Source organism: Hevea brasiliensis, chromosome 4 (genome assembly GCF_030052815.1).
Source record: "Hevea brasiliensis isolate MT/VB/25A 57/8 chromosome 4, ASM3005281v1, whole genome shotgun sequence".
In the NCBI taxonomy this organism is placed as follows: Eukaryota; Viridiplantae; Streptophyta; class Magnoliopsida; order Malpighiales; family Euphorbiaceae; genus Hevea; species Hevea brasiliensis.
Genome location: NC_079496.1, coordinates 111,641,281 through 111,664,954, shown reverse-complemented (window position 1 = coordinate 111,664,954; position 23,674 = coordinate 111,641,281). Strand labels below are relative to the sequence as shown.

General features: G+C 36.5%; 1 protein-coding gene and 1 non-coding gene across 2 annotated transcripts; both read left to right on the top strand.

Annotated features, from left to right (window-relative positions):
- The first annotated feature begins 2,978 nt into the window (after positions 1–2,978).
- Positions 2,979–21,882, top strand: LOC110650799 (mechanosensitive ion channel protein 10-like). The gene is made up of 6 exons (XM_058146358.1): positions 2,979–3,206; positions 4,540–4,619; positions 20,673–20,771; positions 20,900–21,194; positions 21,517–21,719; positions 21,822–21,882. The coding sequence occupies exons 1-6, from the start codon at positions 2,979–2,981 to the stop codon at positions 21,880–21,882; spliced, it is 966 nt and encodes a 321-aa protein (XP_058002341.1).
- LOC131179773 (small nucleolar RNA R71) lies at positions 9,716–9,822 on the top strand. Its single transcript, XR_009148659.1, has one exon. It is a non-coding gene; the product is annotated as a small nucleolar RNA R71 (small nucleolar RNA).
- Positions 21,883–23,674: the final 1,792 nt, after the last annotated feature.

The following is a 23,674-nucleotide window of genomic DNA, read 5'->3' as shown; positions in this document are numbered from 1 at the left end:
CATATACTAGCACTTTTACAAGATGACAAGCACTTCTTCTCCCTTTTATTGTATATTTTTTTCTTTTTTTTTTATTTTTATTATTCTTTTAGAAAGTGTACCTAATATTCAATATTATTCTCATGAAAAGGGTTGGAGTGTTTGGTTCATTGGCTAGGTAACAATAAGGATTTCAAGAAAAATTAGGAATAAAAAGGTTCAAAGGGGTTTGCAAGGGTTAATTTTAATTAGGAAAAAGGCCAAAGGTTTAAAATGAGAAGGTTTTAAATCAAAGAATGCCTAATCATCTCTCTTTTCAAGTATAAGATGGTATTTCGCCTTGAAAGGTTTAGAAAATTTGTTCTAGGATTGGTGAGACATCATTTGACTACCTTATATCCAATAACTCCCTCTAAACACTTCCTTCTCCAAATGACTAGTTGGGTGGCTTTTTGGCTAAGAAGATATAGGCAAGGGATAGACACTTCAAAACCTTGCACCTTTTAGGAAACTTTCAATCCACAAACCCAACTAAAAGGTAAGTCAAATCACTCTCATAGGCAACTTTTCAATACTCAAGGGATTTGGCAAAAGATTTTAATGCATGGTGCATGATTCCTAAAATGAGTAATGTATTAACTAAATGGAGGAAGTCTATTTGTATGTTTGTGTGCAATGTGATGTATAATGTGTATGTAAATGTGTAATGTGTGTGTATGTATGGATGTATATGTAAAATATTTACAATATATGTAAATGGAATGGGATGAGATGCTCCTATACTCAAAATGTGAAAAATAAAGCCAAAAATCAAAATGTGCACCCCCAAACTCAAAATTGGACATTGTCCTCAATGTCTCAAGTAGTAGATAACCAAAACTCAAAGCAAATAATATTGACCAGGAATTGTAAAAATTAAGAGCAAAAAGAAAGAGTTACCTGGTATGGAGCAGATGAGAATTCAAGATAAAGGGATGCATAAGAAGCTGCACAGGTTATGCAGAGTTAAGTGCTGTCCAGAACATGTGCATAAGTAGGGTGCATAAGCCGTGCGGTTCTGCATGAGTGGCAATATGGGTTGCATAGGCTATGCAGGACATTTACATAAGGGGAATACAGCCTGTGCAGTTATGCATAAGTAGCAGAAAGGGTTGCACAGGCTGTGCAAAATATCTGCATAAGGAAATTCATAGCCTGTGCAGTGTATACAAAAGCTGCTGCATGAGGATTAGCAAGGGGAAATGTACAACCAGCAGTAGAAGCATTGAAATATATACAGGGTATGGGTAAATATGTACAAAAGGGCAATCAAAGAAAACTAATGGAATAGCTATCTAATAAAATTTCAAGAAAAACAGAATTTAAAACAAACTAATTCAAAACAAACAAACATAATTCAAAACAAACTATAAATGTTTGAACATATTTACAAAGAAAAGGTCCTACAAGATTGAACAAAAGTAAAACAGAAGCTAATCTAGTTGTATTGTTTTGCCCTTGTCCAAAGATGTTGCTATAATGGTGGTCACGTCACTGTCGAAATGATGGTGCCGAGGAGGTGATGGAGGTGGGGGTGTCATGCCCTTTAAGATCATGAGTTGCTTCACCATCTCCTTCAATTCTTTCTGCTTGTCCCTGGTTTCCATGACAAGGTCAAATAGGTGATCATGACGATCCTTGAGTGTATCAAGACCAGTGTCAAGTTTCCTATCCACAAAGTATATATCATCACTAAGCCTTTCAAGATTGGTGAATAAGGCTTTAGTGTTGAATGCAGGAGGGGCTGTGGATGAGGAAGGTTCAGCTGTAGGAGGTATGGACTGAGCAGAGGCTGCTGGGGTGTCCTGTGCAGGCTGAGGGGGTGGGATGGGTTCAGTGGAGTGCTGTGGAACTGATGGAAAAGGTTGGGCTTCTGGTTGTGCAATGGGCTCGCCACTGCAGTTGTGCAATGTCAGAATGTGGCAAACTGAACCCTGTTTTGGTTAAGTGTGCAGTATCAAAATATAAAGTGTCCACAAGTGCTGGTATTGGGTGCTCTTCAGGATTAAAACCAAAATGCTTAGCTATAACTGTTATGAGCCCACCCAGGACAATGTCACCTATGGATTTAGTGGCAATATGCAACACATGCTCACAAAAGAAATAACCAGGAGAAACCTTGACCTTGTGAAATGCACACCATAACATAAATAATTCAGATTTCCCACAAAGCACGTAACTAGTCCCTCTGCCCAATATGGTGCTAGCAATCAGCCTATGAATAAACCTAAGTGCAGGGTCAAGTATTTGGGAGGTTTTTGATCGTCCAGCAGAGAAAGTTTGAGGTTGGTTGGTGATAATTCTCCAAAATTGGGCAGCATTCCAAATACCCTTGTTGGCTACCTCTACTCCAGTATGTGGCACCCGAAATAACCCATCAATTGCAAAACCAAAAATGCTATGAAATTGGTCCAATGACAGTTCTCTATTTTGCCCCAAACATCTAAATTTCATAATGGGCTTATGGTCTACATCATGCAATTTGAGGGTAGCAGAGAATGAAGAAATAAACTCCAAAACTAGAGTTGGATAAACAATCTCCTGCTTATGCACAAATTCCATCCAACCCATACCATCAAGATATGCAACTACATTGTCAAATAAACCAAGAGATTGCAGAGAATCGACAGAAATATACCTAGTGGGTTGTACCCTCCTATCCTTGAGTCTCTTAAAAGCTGCTTTTTGAATTGTATCAGGAAGAGGCCAAGGTAGCTTTGATACCTGTGAAGCTACTGAAATTGGCTTTTTGCTGGAAGAGGGTGTGGAGGCTGGAGTTTTTGGCTTTTTGGGTGGTGGTTCCGACAATGGGGTGGGTGGGTCTTTGCGTTTGGATAGAGGAGGGGCAGAGGACATGGGTCACACAGATTTCGACCGGATTTTTCGTTTGTACGTGGTTGTGGGAGGTGGTGGGGGTGTCGCTTGTGGAGGGGAATCGGGATTGGGAGGTATCATTGACAATGGCGAGACTTCGAGAGGAGAAGCTGGACGGGAATGGGGAGGCGACTCCATTGCCGATGGAGAAGATGGAAGAGATGAGGGCAGAAATGAGAATGCAGGGAGAAGTTAGGGTTTATCCGATGAGAATGCGAGTGGAGAAAAAGGGTATGCCGGAATTGAGGTCGTGGGGGAAAAGGGGTGAGCAGGGATATCGGGAGGTGGAGGAGGGAAGAGAGAATTGCCGAAAAGTAATTTGATTTGAATCGGGTTTGTGTAGAAACTGCATAAGTGAAAAGTGATTTATGCATAACCTGTGCACTCTTTTGTACATGTTTCAGAATGATTTGAACTTCAGAGAAATAGCTCATGCACAAGTGCATAAGTCATGCACTGTCCTTATGCACTGTTCGACAAGTTTTGAAATCTTGGGTTGGTGGTCATGCAGTTGTGCATAAGTCATGCACTCTCCTTATGCACATTTCGGTGGGTTTTGGTGTTTGGAAAATGTGGTTATGCAAAAGTGCATAAGTCATGCACTCTGCTTATGCATGTTTCGGTGGGTATTGATTATTATGGAAGGTGGTTATGCAGAAGTGCATAGGTCATGCACTCTGCTCATGCAGGTCTCGGCAGATTTTGGTGTTTGGGGTTGGTGGTCATGCAGTTGTGCATAAGCTATGCACTCTGCTTATGCACCCCTCGGTGGGTTTTGATTGTTATGGAAGGTGGTTATGCAGAAGTGCATAGGTTATGCACTCTGCTTATGCACCCCTCGGCAGGTTTGGAATTTTGGGTTTTTGGTTATGCAGAAGTGCATAAGTTATGCACCCTCCTTATGCAGACTTCGGCAAAGAGAGAAAATGAAGAATTTGAAGTTATGCAAATGTGCATAAGTCATGCACTCTGCTTATGCAGGTTTCGAAAGATGTGAAATTTGACAAAATTAGGCTATGCAGAGTTGCATAAGCTATGCACTCTCCTTATACACTTGCAATAAAGGTGAAAAATGGCAAGAATTGTGGTTATGCAGGATTGCATAAGCTATGCAATTACTTATGCACAATTCAACAACATTAAGATTGCAACGGAACATGAATTGCAAGTGTGAAAAATACCCTAGAATGAGGAAATATAATTCTATGAAGCATAAACCATGAGAAATTTTTACCAAAAACACATCAATATATACAAAGTTCATCAAAAATGCATCACACAAGCATGTAGAAATGGATCCTGCATAAAAGACCTTTGAGAACTATGCCATTTTGACTCAAATTCTGCAAATCAACATTTAGCACATTAAAACTCAATAAAATCTGCATAAAGTCTGCAAATCAACATCTATTCAAAAATGATGAAATGAACTCTCCAAGTTTTGCCAAGAAATTGCACCATACCTACCTTGAATCCCACAACCCAAATAAGCTCAAAACTGCAAAAATGACTCACTTACCACCATATTAACATTATAAGCACAAATATTAAAAAAGTTACACACCCAACCTCACCAAGAACGTAAGCCATCTACTGCAGACACCCTCTTTGCTGCAGAATGTCATTTTTTTGCTCTGCATAAACCAGGTAGCAACCCAAGGACATAATTCATCTGCTGCAGACCTTTCCTTGCTGCAGATTTCAGTTTTCCTCTCTGCAGAAACCAGGTAGCAGACCCTGCACTGGTTATGCAGCAAAAATCAATCAATTTGTAGGAGATTTAAAGAACATAATTTCAGGTTAAGGGTCACTCCCCAACAGTTCACCAACCTTCCTCCATTGAAATACATCTACAAGGGACAAAATTCAACAAATGTCAAAAATTGAATTTGGGGAGATTCAAGATAAAAACAAAAGTAATGAAAGTAAAAGTAAATCAGCAAAATAAAAATAAAAGGACTTGGGATGCCTCCCAAGAGGGCTAATTTATAGTCCTTAGCTGGACTTTTCATGAATTTCACTGAAAAGAGGTGAGGGATTGGAGAGCTTGTAACAGCTTGCTCCTATTATTGGGTTTCCAGTTATGTAATGTTTCAATCTATGCCCATTGACCTTAAAATTCCCAGATTTTTCACTCCAAATTTCAATTTCTCCATAAGGGAAAACCTTAGAAACTCTATATGGACCAGTCCACCTTGACTTGAGTTTTCCAGGGAACAATTTCAATCTTGAGTTAAACAACAAAACTAAATCACCTTCTTTGAATTCCTTTTTCCTAAGATGCTTATCATGCTAAACTTTAGTTCTTTCTTTGTAAATACGGGCACTTTCATAAGCATCCATCCTCAGTTCCTCAAGCTCATTAAGTTGCAATAGTCTCTTTTCACCAACTTACTTAAGATCAAAATTCAAGGTCTGAATGGCCCAATATGCTCTATGTTCTAGCTCCACAGGTAAATGACAAGACTTACCATACACCAACCTAAAGGGAGTAGTTCCTATAGGGGTTTTGTAGGCAGTCCTATATGCCCATAAAGCATCATCTAGTTTGATAGACCAATCTTTCCGAGAATTATTCACTGTTTTCTCCAAAATATGCTTGAGCTCTCTGTTAGAAATTTCAACTTGTCCTAAAGTTTGAGGGTGGTATGGGGTAGCTATCTTGTGCACTACACCATACTTCCTCATTAAGCTCTCAAATTGCTTATTACAAAAATGGGAACCCCCATCACTAATTACAGCCCTAGGAGTTCCAAATCTGCTCAAGACAAATTTCTTCAAGAATTTCACTACCACTCTAGCATCATTAGTTGGAGTTGCAATAGCTTCCACCCACTTTGACACATAGTCAACCCCAACTAAGATGTATCTATTACCATATGAAGGAGGGAATGGCCCCATAAAATCTATTCCCCAAACATCAAATAATTCCACTTCAAGAATATTATTTAGGAGCATTTGATCTCTTTTTGACAAATTTCCACTCCTTTGACATTTATCACAATCCAACACAAATTTCCTCACATCCTTAAAAGATTTGGCCAAAAAACCAGCTTGCAAAATTTTACTAGCTGTTTTAGAGATTCCAAAATGTCCTCCATAATCAAGCATGGCAATGATGCATAATACTCAGATCTCCTCTTCAGGAATACATCTTCTTATTAAACCATCACAGCATCTCCTAAAGAGTAAAGGGTCATCCCATCTATAAAACTTCACCTCATGTAAAAACTTTTTCTTTTGTTGCCATGTCATACCTAGAGGTAAAACTCCACAAGATAGATAATTCACAATGTCTGCATACCAAGGTAGTTTAGCAACAAGAGAGAAAAGTTGTTCATCCAAGAAAACTCATCAATAGGATTTCATCCAATTCTTCATCATCCAATTTCAACCTACTAAGATTATCAAGAACTACATTTTCAGCTCCTTCTTATCTCTAATCTCCAAATCAAACTCTTGTAGCATCGAATCCACCTAATGAGCCTAGGTTTAGCCTCCTTTTACTGAGCAAATACCGATGGTCGCATGATCCAAAATATAACCACCTTTGAGTCAATAATGTAAGGTCTGAATTTTTCCAATGCAAAGACAATTGCTAAAAATTCCTTTTCAGTTGTTGCATAATTTTTTTGAGCCTCATCCAGTGTTCTACTAGCATAATAAATAGCATAAGCCTTTTTGTCCTTTCTTTGACCAAGAACAGCCCCAATTGCATAGTTGCTAGTATCACACATAATTTCAAAAGGTAGGCTCCAATCAGGTGGTTGCATGATTGGTGCAGTGATAAGGGCTTGCTTCAACCTGCAAAAGGCATCCAAACACTCTTGGTCAAATACAAATGGTGTGTCATTACTTAACAAATTAGATAAAGGTTTGGCTATTTTAGAAAAATCCTTGATAAAGCGTCTGTAGAACCCGGCATTTCCTAGGAAACTTCGAATTCCTTTGACATTGGTAGGAGGAGCCATCTTCTCTATCACTTCAACTTTGGCTTTATCAACCTCTATTCCTCTGTTAGATACCAAATGTCCAAGCACTATCCCTTCCTGAACCATGAAGTGACACTTTTCCCAATTTAACACAAGGTCAGTATCTGCACATCGCTGCAAAACTTTAAAAAGGTTAGCCAAGCATATGTCAAATAAAGATCCATAAACAGAAAAATCGTCCATAAAAACCTCCATTATGTCTTCAATGAAATCTGAGAAGATTGCCATCATGCACCTTTGAAATGTGGCTGGTGCATTACACAACCCAAATGGCATCCTCCTATAAGCAAAGGTTCCATATGGACAAGTAAAAGTGGTTTTCTCTTGATCATTTGGATGGATAGGGATTTGAAAAAAACCTGAATATCCATCTAAATATCAAAAGTAAGAATGCCTAGCCAGTCTTTCTAACATCTGATCAATGAAGGGAAGTGGAAAATGATCTTTTCTAGTGGCAACATTTAATTTTCTGTAATCTATGCACATTCGCCAACTAGTTACTGTTCTGGTGAGAATTAATTCATTATTTTCATTTTTGACAACTGTCATTCCACCCTTTTTTGGGACAATATGTACTGGGCTCACCCAAGTACTATCTGAGATAGGGTATATGATCCCTGCATCAAGCAACTTCAAAATTTCCTTTTTAACAACTTCTTTCATATTTGGGTTCAACCTCCTCTGATGTTCAATAGATGGCTTACAATTTTCTTCCAAAATGATTCTATGCATGCAAAAGTGTGGGCTTATTCCCTTAATGTCATCTATGGTGTATCCTAGGACTTTCCTAAATTGTCTCAACACTCTTAACAACTTATCAACCTCTAAGGTACTCAAGTTTGCATTTACAATTACTGGATAAGTGTTATTAGTGCCAAGAAATTCATACCTGAGCTGAGAAAGAAGTTGCTTAAGTTCTACCTTAGGTGCATCTTCTTCCTTGAATGATGGTTGCTTAAATTCGACTTTTTCCTTTTGTGTGAGTTGAAAAACTGGAGCAGAAATGAATGGTGGACTTCCCTCTAAGTGTTGGGCATATGCAGCCACATGAGGGTTGTCATAGTCTATGCCTCCTCCATGAACCAAGCAATTTTCAAGTGGATCTTCTGGATATTTCTTTCTGAAATGTTCTTCAACCAGCTCATCAATAATATCAACTCTCAAGCAAGTATCAGCTTCAGAATGATGCTTCTTCATAGAGTTATTAATATTGAAAACCAATTGCTCTTCACCAACCCTAAGAGTAAGCTTTTCTCCCTTAACATCAATCAATGCTCCTGCTGTAGCTAGAAAGGGTCTCCCCAAGATGATTGGGATATTAGAATCTTCCTCCATGTCCAAGATGACAAAGTCAACAGGTATATAGAACTTTCCAACCTTCAGAGGCACATTCTCCAAAATCCCTTCAGGATACTTGATTGATCCACACCAATCAAGAGAAATGTGGGTTGGCTTAAGATCTCCCATATTGAGCTTTTCATAAACGGAGAGGGGCATAAGGCTAACACTAGCCCCTAAATCACATAAAGCTTTTGTAGAACATGATTCCCCAATGTGGCATGGAATTGAAAAACTCCCTGGATCCTTGAGCTTTGGAGGAAGTTTCCTTTGGAGGATAGCACTACATTCTTCTGTCAAAGCTACAGTTTCATCATCTTCAAGTTTCCTCTTGTTTGAGAGAATTTCTTTCAAGAATTTTGCATAAGAGGGCATTTGTGAAAGAGCATCAACAAATGGCACATTTATGTAAAGTTTCTTCAAAACCTCTAAGAACTTCCCAAATTGCTTATCAAGCTTGGCTTTTTGAAATCTTTGTGGAAAGGGAAGTTGTGGCTTGTAAGGCTCAGGAGGTATATACTTCTCTTCCTTTTCTTCAATTTCCTCTTTACATTTTTCTGCATTCTCTTGTTTTTCACTCTCATCAGTTTCTTTCTCATTTTCTCTCTTCTCACTGTTTTCACTCTTCTCATCATTTATAACTTTCCCACTTCTTAAAGTAATAGCTTGACACTGCTCTCTTGGGTTTTCTGGTTGACTTGGAAGCTTTCCAAAAGACTTGGCACTTGAGGAAGATGCTTGTTGTGCAATCTGATTTTCCAGCATTCTGTTATGTGTTTGCACTTGTTCTAGCCTTGCTTTCATCTCTCTCATCTCCTCATTATACTTATTTTGGTTAGCAAGAATCTGTTGCAATAAAGCTTCAGTGGTGGAATTTTGTTCTTGCTGTTTTGGTGGAGGGTTCATATTTTTCTACTGAAAATTAGGCAATGGTTACCTATTTTGCTGATATGGAACTCCTTGTTGCTGTTGTGGTTGAAAATTCTGATTTGGAACTTGACTTTTACTGATTTCCCCATGAAAAGTTGGGATGATTCCTCCAATTTGGATTGTAAGTTTGAGAATAAGAATTCCCCATATGTTTGTTTCCATAATTACCAACATATGCTGCTTGTTCTCCATAATCTACTCCACAGCTGGTAGTTTCCTCTGCATAAGCAACTTGTTGTGAACTTCCAGATGATGATGATGAACTAACCAACATACTCAAGTCTTCCATCTTCTTAGCCAAAACATTTGTAAGTGCATCAAACTTTGCATTAATCATGTTGAATGGATCAAGATCATACATTTCAGCAGCTTGCCTCTTTTGAGTTGGAGCTGGTCCTCTTGGACCACTCCAAAGATGAGTATTCTTTGCAATTTTCTCCAATAGCTCATAAGCTTCATCTTCATGCTTCATAATAAATTCTCCTCCTGTTTGAGCATCAATAATCCCTCTGATTGCAAGAGTGACATTGGTGTAAAAATTCTGGTTTATCATCCATTTCGGAATGGCATGATGTGGGCATAATCTCTCTAATTCTTTCCATCTCATCCATGACTCATATAGAGTTTCATCTTCTCTTGGTCTGAAAGCTGTCATTTGATTCCTCAATTCTTGAGTTTTTCCAGGTGGAAAATATTGTGCAAGAAATGCATCAGTGAGTTGCTCCCAATTTGTAATGGAGTTGTGAGGTAAAGAATCAAGCCAATCCAATGCTCTATCTTTCAAAGAGAATGGGAATAGCTTCAATCTTGCTGCATCATCAGACACTCCAAGTTGTTTTTGCATGTCACAGATCATAGCAAACTTCTTCAGATGTGTATGAGGATTTTCTGAAGGATGACCTATGAATTGAGAATTTTGAATCATTTGAAGAACTCCAAAATCCATCTTGTAACTATTTGCATCAATCCTTGGTCTTGCTATGCTCTCTCTCAAGTCATCAAAACGAGGAAAAGCATGATCCATCATACTTCCCCTAGGCACGTTTGCATTAACAACTTCTTCACCTTGGGCTGCATTTTCGTTGTTTCGATCATTTCCAGCATTACCAACACCAATTCTAATTCTTTCATCAGCCATGTCTGCTTCAATTTCGGTTTCTCTCGAAGCTTCTTTCCTTTTTCTAGTTTCTTTCTTGTTGGCTTTACAAAATTTCTCAAATTCAGGATTGAATAATAAGGATGTATCACTTGTGCTTCTAGCTCTTCTCATAAAAGATTAAAAGTACCTGAAAAAGAACAAACAAACACAAAATGAAAAGGTAATAAAGATAAAACTAAAAACAACTAAAATAATCAAGAATTCAATCTTAAACAAACAACTCCCCGGCAACGGCGCCAAAAACTTGATGTGGCCCAACCGCAAGTGCACGGGTCGTACAAGTAATACAGTAAAGATATCGTTCCCACGAGGAGTTGAGTTAATGATTGAATTTTTGATATAAAAGTTGACTAAATCGAAGTATTTTTGAAATTAAAGTAATGAATTGATGGGTAATGGAGTATGAAATCTAAATGTGCAAAATTAATATTCTATTCAACAATGTATTAATTAAACTAAAATTGCATCAAATTGAAATAAGCAAGTTCAAATATGGCAATATTCAAAATGGTAAGTAATTAAATTCGATTAGAAATTAACAATGGTAAAAAGGCGATTCCGGAGTTCGGGATTTCATATTCGAGCTATTTTGGGATTTTAAATTGGTTATCCAATCTTGTGAAACTAATGGGTTTTAAGGAGATTAATTCTTAAATCCTTTGAATTCCCTTTCGAGTGAGACAAAGAGTGCCTTAATCAATCTAATCCTACTTTCGTGGACTTAGAGTTAATTAAGACCCATTAAGTTCTTTAATTAATCTGTGAATCCTCTTAATCCTTAGCCTATTTCTAGGTCTAAGTTAATTCAGTCCAATTTCTTGATTATCTATCACAGGGCCTTCTCCTTTCGGTGCTTCAACCATGGATTAAGAACATCACTTAATGGGATCCTATACTAAGCATGTCATTAAGCACACAAGAAATGAATAAAACTCATTAAGACCACAAAATATGGATTACCCAATCAAAATCCACAAAATATCTCAAATATTACAACACTTACTCCAGAATCAAAAGTAAACTACTCACTATCCATAATGCTTACAAGATATTATGAGTTTATAAGGAAATAAAGCTTTAATCTAAGCTAAGAAATAAGAAATTAAACACTAGAAATGTAGAAAAATGTAAGGAAAGAAAGAAATCTGCAAATCTTGGTTGAAAATGGTGTGGAAGGTGAAAGTGACTCTTCAAATTCTGCCTCTCCTCTCCTTTCCTTTTCTGCTCCTTGTCTCCCTCTCTAAAATGGGAAATGAGACTATTTATAGCATTTTTCTGACTTGGAGCCCTAAAATGGTATGTTTTAGGAGGAATTATCTGAGAGAATCTTCTGCCAGCTCATTAATGAACTCTTTATGGGACTGCATAAGTGGACTGCATAAGTTATGCAGTCCCTTATGCAGTTTTCGGCTGATTCTGGTTCACTTATGCGAAACTGCATGATTTGGTGCATAGGCTATGCACAATTCCGTGAAGGTGCATAAGGGAGGCGAGAATGTGCATAAGCTATGCAGTCTCCTTATGCACATTTCGGTTGGTTCTGGAACAGTGATTTTTCTCCTTATGCAGATCTGCATAGCTTATGCGGCAAGTTATGCACAATTTAATCAATGCATATTTCAGCTTGAAAACTTGTTTTTAACATCTTTGGCTGTAGAAGTCACTCCTCAATGGCAAAATTTCTCTTCAGTCCTTCAAAAACACTATTTTCCCTACAAAACAAAGTAAAAGATACAAATTATTCCAAAATCGACAATTATGGAAAACTAACTAATTAACTAATGAAATTAGCTAAAAATAAGTAATAATAGAATAAAATAGCTATGAAATTAGACCTAAATGACTATGCAAAATGTATGCATCAGATGGTCTCCTGTACCTACACAAGGAAACAATCTATCGCGCTAAGCATTTCTGCTTTGTGGTGCAATAATTTGAAATAAAAATAACTAAATAATTGAAATAATTATTCCATGTATAAATTTATAAAGAAATTAAGATTTCATGAATTTAAAGTCAATTACATGTTTATAAAACTTTGGGAGCAATTAAGTTAATCAAAATATTTTCTATTCATTTGTTCCCTTTTCTGTTCATTTATTCCATTTTCAGTCTTATTACTCATATATGTGATCTCTTAGGGAACTTATTTAAATTTAAGGCTTATTACTCATATCTGTGTCCAAGTAACATATGACAGACTATAGAGACTGACTACACGAGAGTATACTAGTTAGACATCCATTTGACTAACATGTATACATCGGTCATGTCAGGCGCAAGACCAGTGGGCAGTTATAAAGCCAGAAATAAAATCAGGCACAATAGCCAACGGGCAGGCATAAAGCCAGTAGAACAACCATCTTAGACATATATTGTCTATCAATGATCATTCATGTGGGCAGTACTACAATCTGTAGTTCCTAATTGATATACCAATCGATCCATGCTATATAAATAAGTCTAGGTATACTTTGGGTAAAATAATATTTTTAAGTACTTATAGTTTTATTATTTCATATTATGTACTAATTATATTTCATAGCATTTTCATGTCACTTGTAATGGAAAACATAAGTCCCACATGCATATTCATGTTATTTTTATGTTTAGCAAATTATTTTAGTTCATTTTATATCATATACCAAGTCATTTTATGAACCTTTCTCAAGGTCCAGATTTGATGTCTTAAATTCATCTAGCAAATTGGTTAAGAAGTGGCCACTGCTTGGCCACACTCCCTTCATGGAAGTTGTTTCTCTATGTATTGTCTTTATTTTCCTTTTTGAATCATGTCATTTGGAACTTTAGAACTCAAGTTATGGTCAAATTACCATAACTGGTTCATTGGCTCTTTCTGGTTCCAAAATCAGGCAGATTGTGGAGTCAATCTTTGCCTATTCATTTAGGCATGCTACAGTCAATTTTAGGCCTAATGTTCTTCATATAAGTTGCTACCCTATGTCTTAAGATTGCTCAAGTTCAAGAATTATAATTTTCCAGATCATGTAGGGTGAGTTATAGCTAATTGACTAACCTGGACTCATGAACCCTGTGCCTTTAGGATTTTAGGTTCAGGTCAGTGTCTTTGGTTCCTATTTTAGGGTCCTCACTCTCAAAATTTGAGGAAGTTTCCTAAATCAAAGTTAGATTCCTATTCCTCAGGTTTCCAGAGTGTTTGGCTCATTCCAATTGGAGTTTTCTACTAAAAGTTATGCTATAAATACTGCTCTAGGGTTAAGTGGTTATTTAGTTCAATTTCAGGTTTTGGCATGCTAACTTGTCCTAGCAATTTGACCAAGTTTCATTAGGTTCTGGGTTTTAGTCAAAACACTAAAATTGTAGTTCTAGGTCTTATGGACATTTTGACTTTAGTTTCACTGTATTTGCAGTTTTTTAGACCAAGTTATGGCATTTTTGCCAAAACTAATCGGGTAGGTCCAAGTCTAGAATTTCTGATCAGTTTGGTTCTAGACAGAATTGGTGACCTAATTTGTGCTAGCAATTTGGTTAGGTTAAAGGCAAAATTAGGCTCTATGTTCCTCATGAAAAATGTGCTCCTATGTTTAACATTTCCAATGGTTCAAGAATCAGGTCATTCTGACCTTTCTAAAATAAGTTATGGCCATTTGAACAATTACTGTTCATTTGGTCATTTTTCTGGGTCCATATTAGGGTTGTCCGGATTCAAGCAGTTTTTAGGTAAAGTTAGGGACAGTTTTTGAGCATGATCTCTTCACAAAAAATGGAGCATTATGACCCTAGTTTCATCTTCAATTGGCCTCACACCAATTGGAGCAACACAAATCTACTTACAGCTCAAAAACTACACTAGACTCATAAATCCCAAACCTGCATGAAAATTCAGCACTCCCAAATTCAATTCCTCCCAACTCCCTAACTTCAATTGACATTTATGGCACTTCTAATGGTCAACAAATCATCTCAACAATATCAATTTCAAGTCACATGCAAGATTTCCCAAAGTTAGGTCAAAACCCTAACTTTCACACTCAATTCATGCATACCACATATAATTCAACATATACATCATATCTTTCATGATATCTAAGCTAAAATTTAGATTTTAATTCAATTAAACCTAACATTCCTTACTTCCCTAGGTTGACTGAAATTTAGGTCTTGCAATTATTCAATATTTTCTTTAATTTTCACACAATTTCCATTCCTTTAAACTTGCTTAACATAATTAAAGAAGAGAGGGAGGGTTAATCTTGGACTAACCTTATTCAAGAAATTCTCAAGCTTGTAAAACTTCAAGTTTTCTTTGATTTTTGTCTGCCACTAGCTTCCTCAAGGTGCAAAATCAATTTTTAGTGAAAGGGAGTATAAGTTTTAGGGTGAGAAGCTTGGGAAAATCAAGCTTAAAAGCTTGAAAATGGTGGAAGACCACTAGAGATGTGGTTCAGCCAAGGGGTAGAGAGGAAGAAGATGAACATTCTTTTTGGTCAAATTTGTCTCTTGCTCAGTATTTACCTTCTTAAAGTTTGAAATAAAATTTTAATTATGTCATTATTCCATCATGATTAACTCATCATTATGTCATGCTTACATCATAATTAATTTCCTTTTCTTTTCTTTCTTTTCTCATTTCCATTGCATATTCATGATTTTAATTCATTTTATGTGTTTTATTCTCTCTCATTTTGTTTGACATTTAGATCAGAATTCAACACTGAGGGTGAAATGACCAAAATGCCCTTCGTTGGACTTATCGAGTTATAACTGTCCTTACTGAGTGGCTAAATTTTCTTAAATTTTTCTTGGCATTTTTATTGTCATTTAAACCTTATAAATCCTCTAATTTGGTCCCATATATTTATTTCACAGGGTTTCCCCATGAGTCTGGGGTTGGCAACTGTATTCACAGTCACTTCCCATTAAGGTCACCCATCGCCGTGACTCTGGCTCCTTTACCCAAATTGCACTTCGCTTCTTTTATTTTTCCTTGATTTTACTTGGTCTTTATTCAACCATCTTATGACTCCTCACTCTAGTTCAAGTGTAGTTCCAAGCATCTTGGCTATCTGAACAGTAGAATGTATGGACTACCTAAAGTGAGAGCGTTACAGATGGTATGTGATAAGCTTGCATGTGGTGGAAATTAATTTGCATGGAGTTTGCATGAGTTGTGAAAGTTGAAGTTAGGGTTTTGACCTAAATTGGGGATTTTGTATTGTGGCTTGAAATTGATGTTGTTGAGGTTGATTGTTGACTATTTAAAGTGCCATGAATGTGATTGAAGTTTGGGAGTTGGGTGGAATTGAGAAATTGGGAGTGTTGTTTTCATGCAGGAATTATGGACCTTAAGTCTAGTGTACTTTCATGGCCATAAGTAGAGTTATGTTGCTCTAATTGATGTGAGGCCAATTGGAGATGAAACCTAGGACAATTTGCCACATTTTTCATGTAGAGACCCTACCCAAAAACTGAACCTAACTTAGCCTAAAATTGACTTGAATCCGGGTAACCATATACTGGACTTGGAAAAATGACTATATGAATAGTAAATGTTCAAATAGCCATAACTTACTCTAGGAAGGTCAGAATGACCTAATTCTTGAACCATTGGAAAGGTTAGACATAGAAGCACATTTTTCATGAGGAACATAGAACCCAGTTCTAACTCTAACCCAACCAAAATGCTAGAAAAATTTAGGTCAATAATTCTGATCAAAACCAAAATTGCCTTAAAATTATGACCTTTGACCTACCCAACCAGTTTTGGCAAAAATGCCATAACTTGGTCCACAAAACTTTAAATGTAGTGAAACCAAAGCCAAAAATATCCATAAGATTTAGAACTACAAATTTGGTGTTTTGACCAAAACCCAGAACCTAATGAAACTTGGTCAAATTGCTAGGACAAGTTAGCATGCCAAAACCTGAAATTGAACTAAATAACCACTTGACCCTAGAGCAGTATTTATAGCATAACTTTTAGTAGAAAACTCCAATTGAGATGAACCAAACTGTTCTGGAAACCTGAGGAATAGGGCTCTAACTTTGATTTAGGAAGCTTCCTCAAATGTTGAGAGTAATGGCCCTAAAATGGGAACCAAAAACACTGACCTGAACCTAAAATCCTAAAGGCACAGGGTTCATGAGTCCAAATCAGTTAATTAGCCATAACTCACCTTACATAACTTGAAAAATTATGATTCTTGAACCTAAGTAACCCTAAGACATAGAAGAATAACTCATATGAAGGACATTAGGCCTAAAAATGACTGTAGCATGCCCAAATGACTAGATAAAATGTGATTCTAGAATCTGCCTGGTTCTGAAACCAGAAAAGGTTAATGAACTATTTTTGGTAATTTGACCATAACTTGAGTTCTAAAACTCCAAATGACATGATTCAAAAAAAAAAAACAAAGATAAGACATAGAGAAATAACTTCCATGGAGGAAGTGTAGCCAAACAGTGGCCACATCTTACAAATTTGCTAGGTGAAGCTAAGACACCAAATCTGGACCTTGAGAAAGGTTCATAAAATGACTTGTCATATGATATGAAATTAACTAAAATGATTCACTAAACATAAAAGTGACATGAATATGCATGTGGGACTTATGTTTCCCATCACAAGTAACATGAAAATGCTATAAAACACAATTAGTAAATAACATGAAATAATAAAATAATAAGTACTTAATAATACTACTTTGCCCAAAGTATACCTAGTCTTATGTATATAGCATGGATCGATTGGTATACCAATTAGGGACTGCAGATTACAGTATTGCCCACAGGAATAATCATTGATAGACAATATAGGTCTGATATGGTTATTCTACAGGCTTTATGCCTGCCCATTAACCATTATGCCGATCATGATTTCTTGCTTTATGCCTGCCCGCTGGCCTTGTGCCTGACATGATCGATGTATACAGGATAGATATATGGATGTCTAATTCGTATACTCTCATGTATCCAGTCTCTATAGTCTGTCATAGGTTACTTGAGCACAGATATGAGTAATAAGCTTTAAAATTAAATAATTATATGAAGAGATCTCTAATATGAATTTACTAAGACTGAATATGAGATAAATGACCAGAAAAGATCATGATAAGTTTATTTGCTCCCAAAGTCAATAAACATGTAAATGACTACAAATTTACAAAATTTACTTTTCCTTACGAAATTATACATAGAATAATTATCTTTAATTATTTAGTTTATTTCCTTTTATTTTATGCACACCACTAAGCAATTGGCTTAGCGCGTTAGTTTTACCACGCGTAGGTATAGGAGACCACCAGCAGCAACAGTTGTAGCAGTAGTGCCTACATAGGATTTTGGATCAGATCTGCCATTGTGTGGTTGTCACCTCAGTAGTCTATTTTTTTTGGTAGGGCCCATATATATTTAGCTTTTGTATTTTGATCATTGTGCATAAACGGGATGTAATTCATTTTGGGAATGTAAATAAATTGTAAATTGTTGTATATGAATTTTATATGAATGGAATGAAGAATATTTACTTAAAATTTATATAAGCCATGATGATATGATATGATATGATATGAAAAAGAATAAGATGGATAGTATGATATATGATATGAGATTTTTAACAGGTAAATAATGAAACCCGCCGTACGCTAATATAATAGAGGAGACTCTGTCTGGGTCTCCACAAAAATAAGATATGATAAAAAAAATATTTCAACATATGGGATAATACAAATACATGGAATTTAAATTAATATGGTATAAGACAAGATAAGATAGGGTGCTCTGGCACCGAATATGGCACCCCTTGCTCGGCTACACTGTAGACGGATAAGGGATGTCACATGTAGCCTTTCACTCCAGATGCATACCCTGGAAATATGCATTTTCTTGCCCTCGGCTCAAGCTTACCATCTCTCACATGAGCATAAGCAGGGCAACCAAATACTCTCAGCTGAAAGTAATTAGCAGGTGAACCGGACTAGATCTCAAAAAGAGTTTTGCACTCAATAGCTGTAGATGGAGATCTATTAACCAATAAACAGGTTGTATTAATTGCTTCAGCCTAGAAATCCTTTCCCAATCCTAAATGTGAGAGCATGCTTCGTGCTTTGTCTCAAAGCATTTTGTTCATGCGTTCTGCAATACCATTCTGTTGTGGTGTCCTTGTACAAGTGCGATGTCTCACTATACCTTCACTGCTGCAGAATGCATCGAACTCACGATTGCAAAATTTCAACCTGTTATCAGTTCTAAGACGCTTGACCTTCTTTTCTGTCTGCTTCTCAATCATCGTCTTCTACTTTACAAAGGTTGAAAATGCCCCATCTTTTGTTTTCAAAAAATACACTCACACCATCCGAGATTAATCATCAATCAAAGTCATGAAGTACCTGGCAGTTAGGACCCCATAGATCTGAGTGGATATAATCCACTGTTCCTCTGGTCTTGTGCACTACCTTTTTATCGAACTTTATCCTGGTCTGTTTGTTAAACACACAGTGTTCACAAAAGTCCATAGCTTATGTTTTCTACCCGTCTAACAAATCCTGCTTGCTTAACACAAATAATCCTCTTTCACTCATATGACCAAGACGCATATGGCACAATTGAGTCTGATTCTGATTATTGCTTCCGGATGCTACTGCAGCTTCCCCTGAAACTGTACTGCCCTAAAGAAAATACAATCCTAAAACCAAAATACTCTTCATGAGTACCATAGAGCCCTTGCACACTTTGAGAACTCAATTCTCTGCATGGTATCTAAATCCATGAGAGTCCAGTGTCTCAAGAGAAATCAGGTTCCTCTTTAGTCCTGGAACATGCCAACACTCTATAGTTCTGACAACGCCATCAAACATCCTGAATCTGATGTTACCAATTCCTTCAATAGATAATGCACGATTATTGCCCAGAAACACCTTGCCACTCATCTGTTTGTAAGTGACAAACCAGTGTTTGTGTGGACACATGTTATAAGTAGCACCAGTATTAAGAATCCAGGAATTTTGTCTATGATCTGAACTCACGGATAAAATTTCTCCAGCATTGTCATCACCATCAAAATCAATAAAACTATCAACCACATTCGCAGAACTTTCTGGTTGCTTTACTTTTTTATTTTTCAACTTGGGACAGTCTCTCCTGTAGTGACCTTGCTCCTCTCACTCAAAACAGCTGGCCTTTTTCATTCTTGACTTAGATCTGACCTTAGATTTCTTCTTGCTGGAAGAATCCTCCCTTGAATGTGTTCTTCCCCTGCTCACCAAACCTTCTCCCTCAAATCTTTCTCTATTATCTAGAAATTTCTTTTTCAACTCCTTCGATTTTAGAGAATTACTGACATCGTCTAGTGAAATACTATCTTTCCCATACAACAGAGTATCAACAAAAGTTTCATAGGAGGGTGGCAAAGAACATAACACAATAAGGGCCTAATCTTCACTATCAATCTCAATATCAATATTCTTTAGGTCCATAATGATTGAATTGAATTCATCCAGATGTTCTTTAATGGGCGTACATTCACTCATTCTCAGATTGTAAAGCCTTTTCTTCAGATACAGGCGGTTGATCAGCGATTTGGCAAAGTACAACTCCTCTAATTTCTTCCATGCCGCAGATGCTGAGCTTTCACATTATCAGTTACGCTCATGAAAATCGCACTCAAGGCTCTCTCCTTTAGATCAGCATTCTCCGCCTCTTTCATACCTTCTGGAAAGTTATTATCGATTGCCTTCCATAGACCTTGTAGGATCAAGGAAGATTTAATTTTAATCTTCCACGGACTGAAACTCGATCCACCATCAAACTTCTCCATCTCATACTTCGTTGAAGATGACGCCATCTGTAAACCCTAGGTTTTGCGCACAAAGCTTTAATACCAGTTTGTTATAACAAGCACGCAAATCTAAGATACACACACAAATCACACAATCACACAGTATTGAAAAGAGAAAAAGAATAATAGGATTTAATGCGGTTCAACCGTAAGGTCTACGTCCATGGGCAAGATAAAAGAAAAAGTTCAACTATGATGAAAAGAGCAAGATACAATCAATCAGAACTCTCAAACCCTAACCCCAGTGTGTTTCTCGAATATCTCACAACTCTACCACAAAGGGTAGAATATTATAATATTTATATTGGTCCATACCGCAACGCTGTTGCCTCCGCACCCCCAAGGAGATCAGTGGTGGGCTCACTTTTTATCCTAAATCGGGTCGCAGTGCAAAACTTTCTGGTCGGGTCACAATAGTCCATGAAAAATATATCCAAATTTCAGCCACAAAAATAACAGTTAAATTTTTAGAATATCTAATTAATTAGAAGTTGATCTTGCAATTTCAATTCAATTTCTGACGATAGTTTGTTAATTCCAGGGATGCGAAGTACATCGACTTGAAAGAACTGCAGAAATTGGTCAAATACAATGAATTTGGTTCGATTCAGCATTTCGAAGATTTAGCAGAGGATGACAAGTCCGAGGGAGAGAAACGGATCAAAATATCAGTTTTCAGAAAATGGGTGGTTAGATTTCTATTAGTTCATATCAATTTGGAGAAATTCTTTGGTGAACTTGTACTTAATATATAGTTGTTTTATGCAGGGTTGATGTCTATATCCAGCGTGACTCGCTGAACCGCACATTAAAATATACCAAAACTGCCATTGACGAATTAAACATGATTGCTTCCATAATTGCCCTTGTTGCGATCTTTATTGTTTGGTTGATTTTTATGGAGATTTTAACGACCAAAATGCTTGTTTTCGTAATGACTCAACTCGCATTCTTAGCTTTCATGTTTGGTAACACTGCCAAAACTGTGTTCGAAGCCATCATTTTCGTGTTTGTCATGCACCCATTTGATGTCGGCGATCGTTGTGTGGTTGACGGAGAACAGGCAAGTCCCTAGTCCCATATTTTACTTAGATACAGATATCTTAAAACACGGAAAATCTTGCCTACTTGATTCATGATGGATTCACATATGTATGGAGGGACTTACATTTAAAATAGTTAGGATTCACATATTTGTATATTGTGTGTCCAGAATGAATAAGAACCTATTATGGACCTGAGATACAAGTATATGGATCCTACTAATTTTATTTATGAGTCTTACTAACATATTATGTTTTAGATCCATAATTGTGCAAGAATTTCTCAATAACATAGATATATTATTATTAATTAGTTATCATACGTACTTTGATACATTACAGATGGTTGTTGAGGAGATGAGCATATTTACTACAGTTTTTACAAGGTCTGATGGTGAGAAACTATATTATCCGAATTCAGTTTTAGCCATGAAGTCCATCGGCAACCTTTACAGGAGCCTACCAATGAGTGAATGCTTGGAATTTACTTTTGATCTTTCTACTCCCAAAGCGACTATTGATGAACTAAAAGCTAAAATACACCTGTATGTATCACTTGATAATTACCTTCATTCTGTTCATGTTTTTGAAATTAAATTGTATTATATACATGATTGTTTTTTATTTTATTGTCAATTTAAATTCAGGTACCTGGAGGAAAATAGCAGGCGCTGGCAACCTGACCAGACTGATAGTTATGGAGATTGATGATATGAATAAGATGAAAATGGCTATCTATGTGAAACACACCATAAACTTCTATAACGTTGCAAAGAGGATTAGCCGTAGATACGACCTAATATTTCATGTGAACGAATTTTTTGAAGAGCTCAAGATTCAATATCAGCTTCTCCCTCAAAGAATTCACCTCAGCTATGCTGGTTTGATTGATGAGAAAGCGAGTCCTCTTCCAGTACGATAATGGGCTCATTAGATTATTCAGCTTTTGTGGGGTTTTTTTTTTTTTTTTTAATTACATATATTGGGTGAGGGACAGATGAACTTTAATCTCCAGGTTTTAACACATATGTAGCTAAGCACTAGACTATGTCCAATGTTGCTCGGCTTTTGTGTTTTTTGTTGTCTTGTTCAATATTATTACAATAATATAATTTAATAGGGAATTACACATTAAAATTATTAAATTTTTAATTTAATAATATTAAAGTTATTTTTAAAATTTTAGATTTTAAATTTGAATAATTGTACACCATTTTATTCATAAAAAAAGAAAATATTTGGGTTTCATAAATTAGCTAGTTTAGAAAAAAAAAATTAAATTACAATCCTTCTCATATTGAGAAGGATTTTGCTAGGTGATTTTGAAGGAGCTTTGGTACCTCAAGCATAGAGTAGTTTTCTCTTTTGTTTTTGGGTGCTTCTAATTCAATCATGGCGTTGTTACTAATTTCTTTTTAACTGTACTAATTTTATATCGATAATAAGAAATTGAGAAATGTGATATGATCAAGCTCCTATTCTAAAGTTTTTTCCCCCTTTCTCTCAAATTGAACTTAGACTACTGTTGCTACAACCACTAAATAGTATCAAGGAAAGAATAACGAATGACCAAGTAGTAAGTAACCTATAATCTGAACTGAATAATCAAGAGACGCCCAGTCACTTGATTAAAAAGTTACAAAACCGTTATTGGAATTCATAACGAGCTTAAAACCTGTTAAACATAAACTCATTCCATGTGAACCAAAACCTAAATAACTCATAATTAATCACACTTTAGCATTTAGATTGGATCATAAATTATTTTCCTTTAAAACGGTTCAGAATTGGAACATTTTTGTAACACCCCTGATTTTTATATATTATTATTGGGCTTTGTGTAGGTATCCTCAATTCGCGGAAATTCGACAGTTGTCCGGATCTGTGAATTTCCGCCGCATGCACTACTGGAAAAGTCTCCGAATTGGATCGAGGTTTTGGCTACCCCACCATTGTCGGGCATCCCGAGCGTTCTCAAGTCGGAATCGCAAAGGTACACCCGAACCTGGCTTTTTTATAATTTTCTAGTGCTTAAATAGGATTAAAAATTCATAAAATATTCGTGGTAGCTTAGAAAATTACGATTTCTTTTTGCAATAGCTTAGTAATATTTCTAAGGACCACGGGGCAGAGTTTTATAATTTTTAGAGCTTATTTGAGCAGTTTTTGCAAAAATGATCAATTATGAGGACTAAATTGAAATTTTACATATTGTGATGAATGATTGATTTGATGGGCCCAGGAGGGGCTGTGTGATGTGATTGAGTTGTGGACATATGGATTGTGGATATAGAAGTGTGTTTTGAGCCCTTTTGCAGTTTGGGTAAGTCTTAGGTATAGGGGAGACTCACGGATTTTCGCACGACTTAGGACGTATTGGGTCTTTTCTTGATTTGTATTGGGTCATTTGTATTAAATAATTGTAATATAATTGTCGTGAGCCGATGCCTTCTTCCTCCGCCCACCGCCATGATTGTCGTCAAGTCCGTGAGTAAAATAT

What these genes read in the sequence shown, in the direction of transcription:
- LOC110650799 (XM_058146358.1), top strand. Translation starts at nt 2,979, where the DNA reads ATGGCGAGACTTCGAGAGGAGAAGCTGGACGGGAATGGGGAGGCGACT. An exon ending in GAAGAGAGAATTGCCGAAAA is followed by an intron (nt 3,207 to 4,539) that starts GTAATTTGATTT and finishes TGCATAAACCAG; the next exon opens with GTAGCAACCCAAGGACATAA. An exon ending in GTGTGGTTGACGGAGAACAG is followed by an intron (nt 21,195 to 21,516) that starts GCAAGTCCCTAG and finishes GATACATTACAG; the next exon opens with ATGGTTGTTGAGGAGATGAG.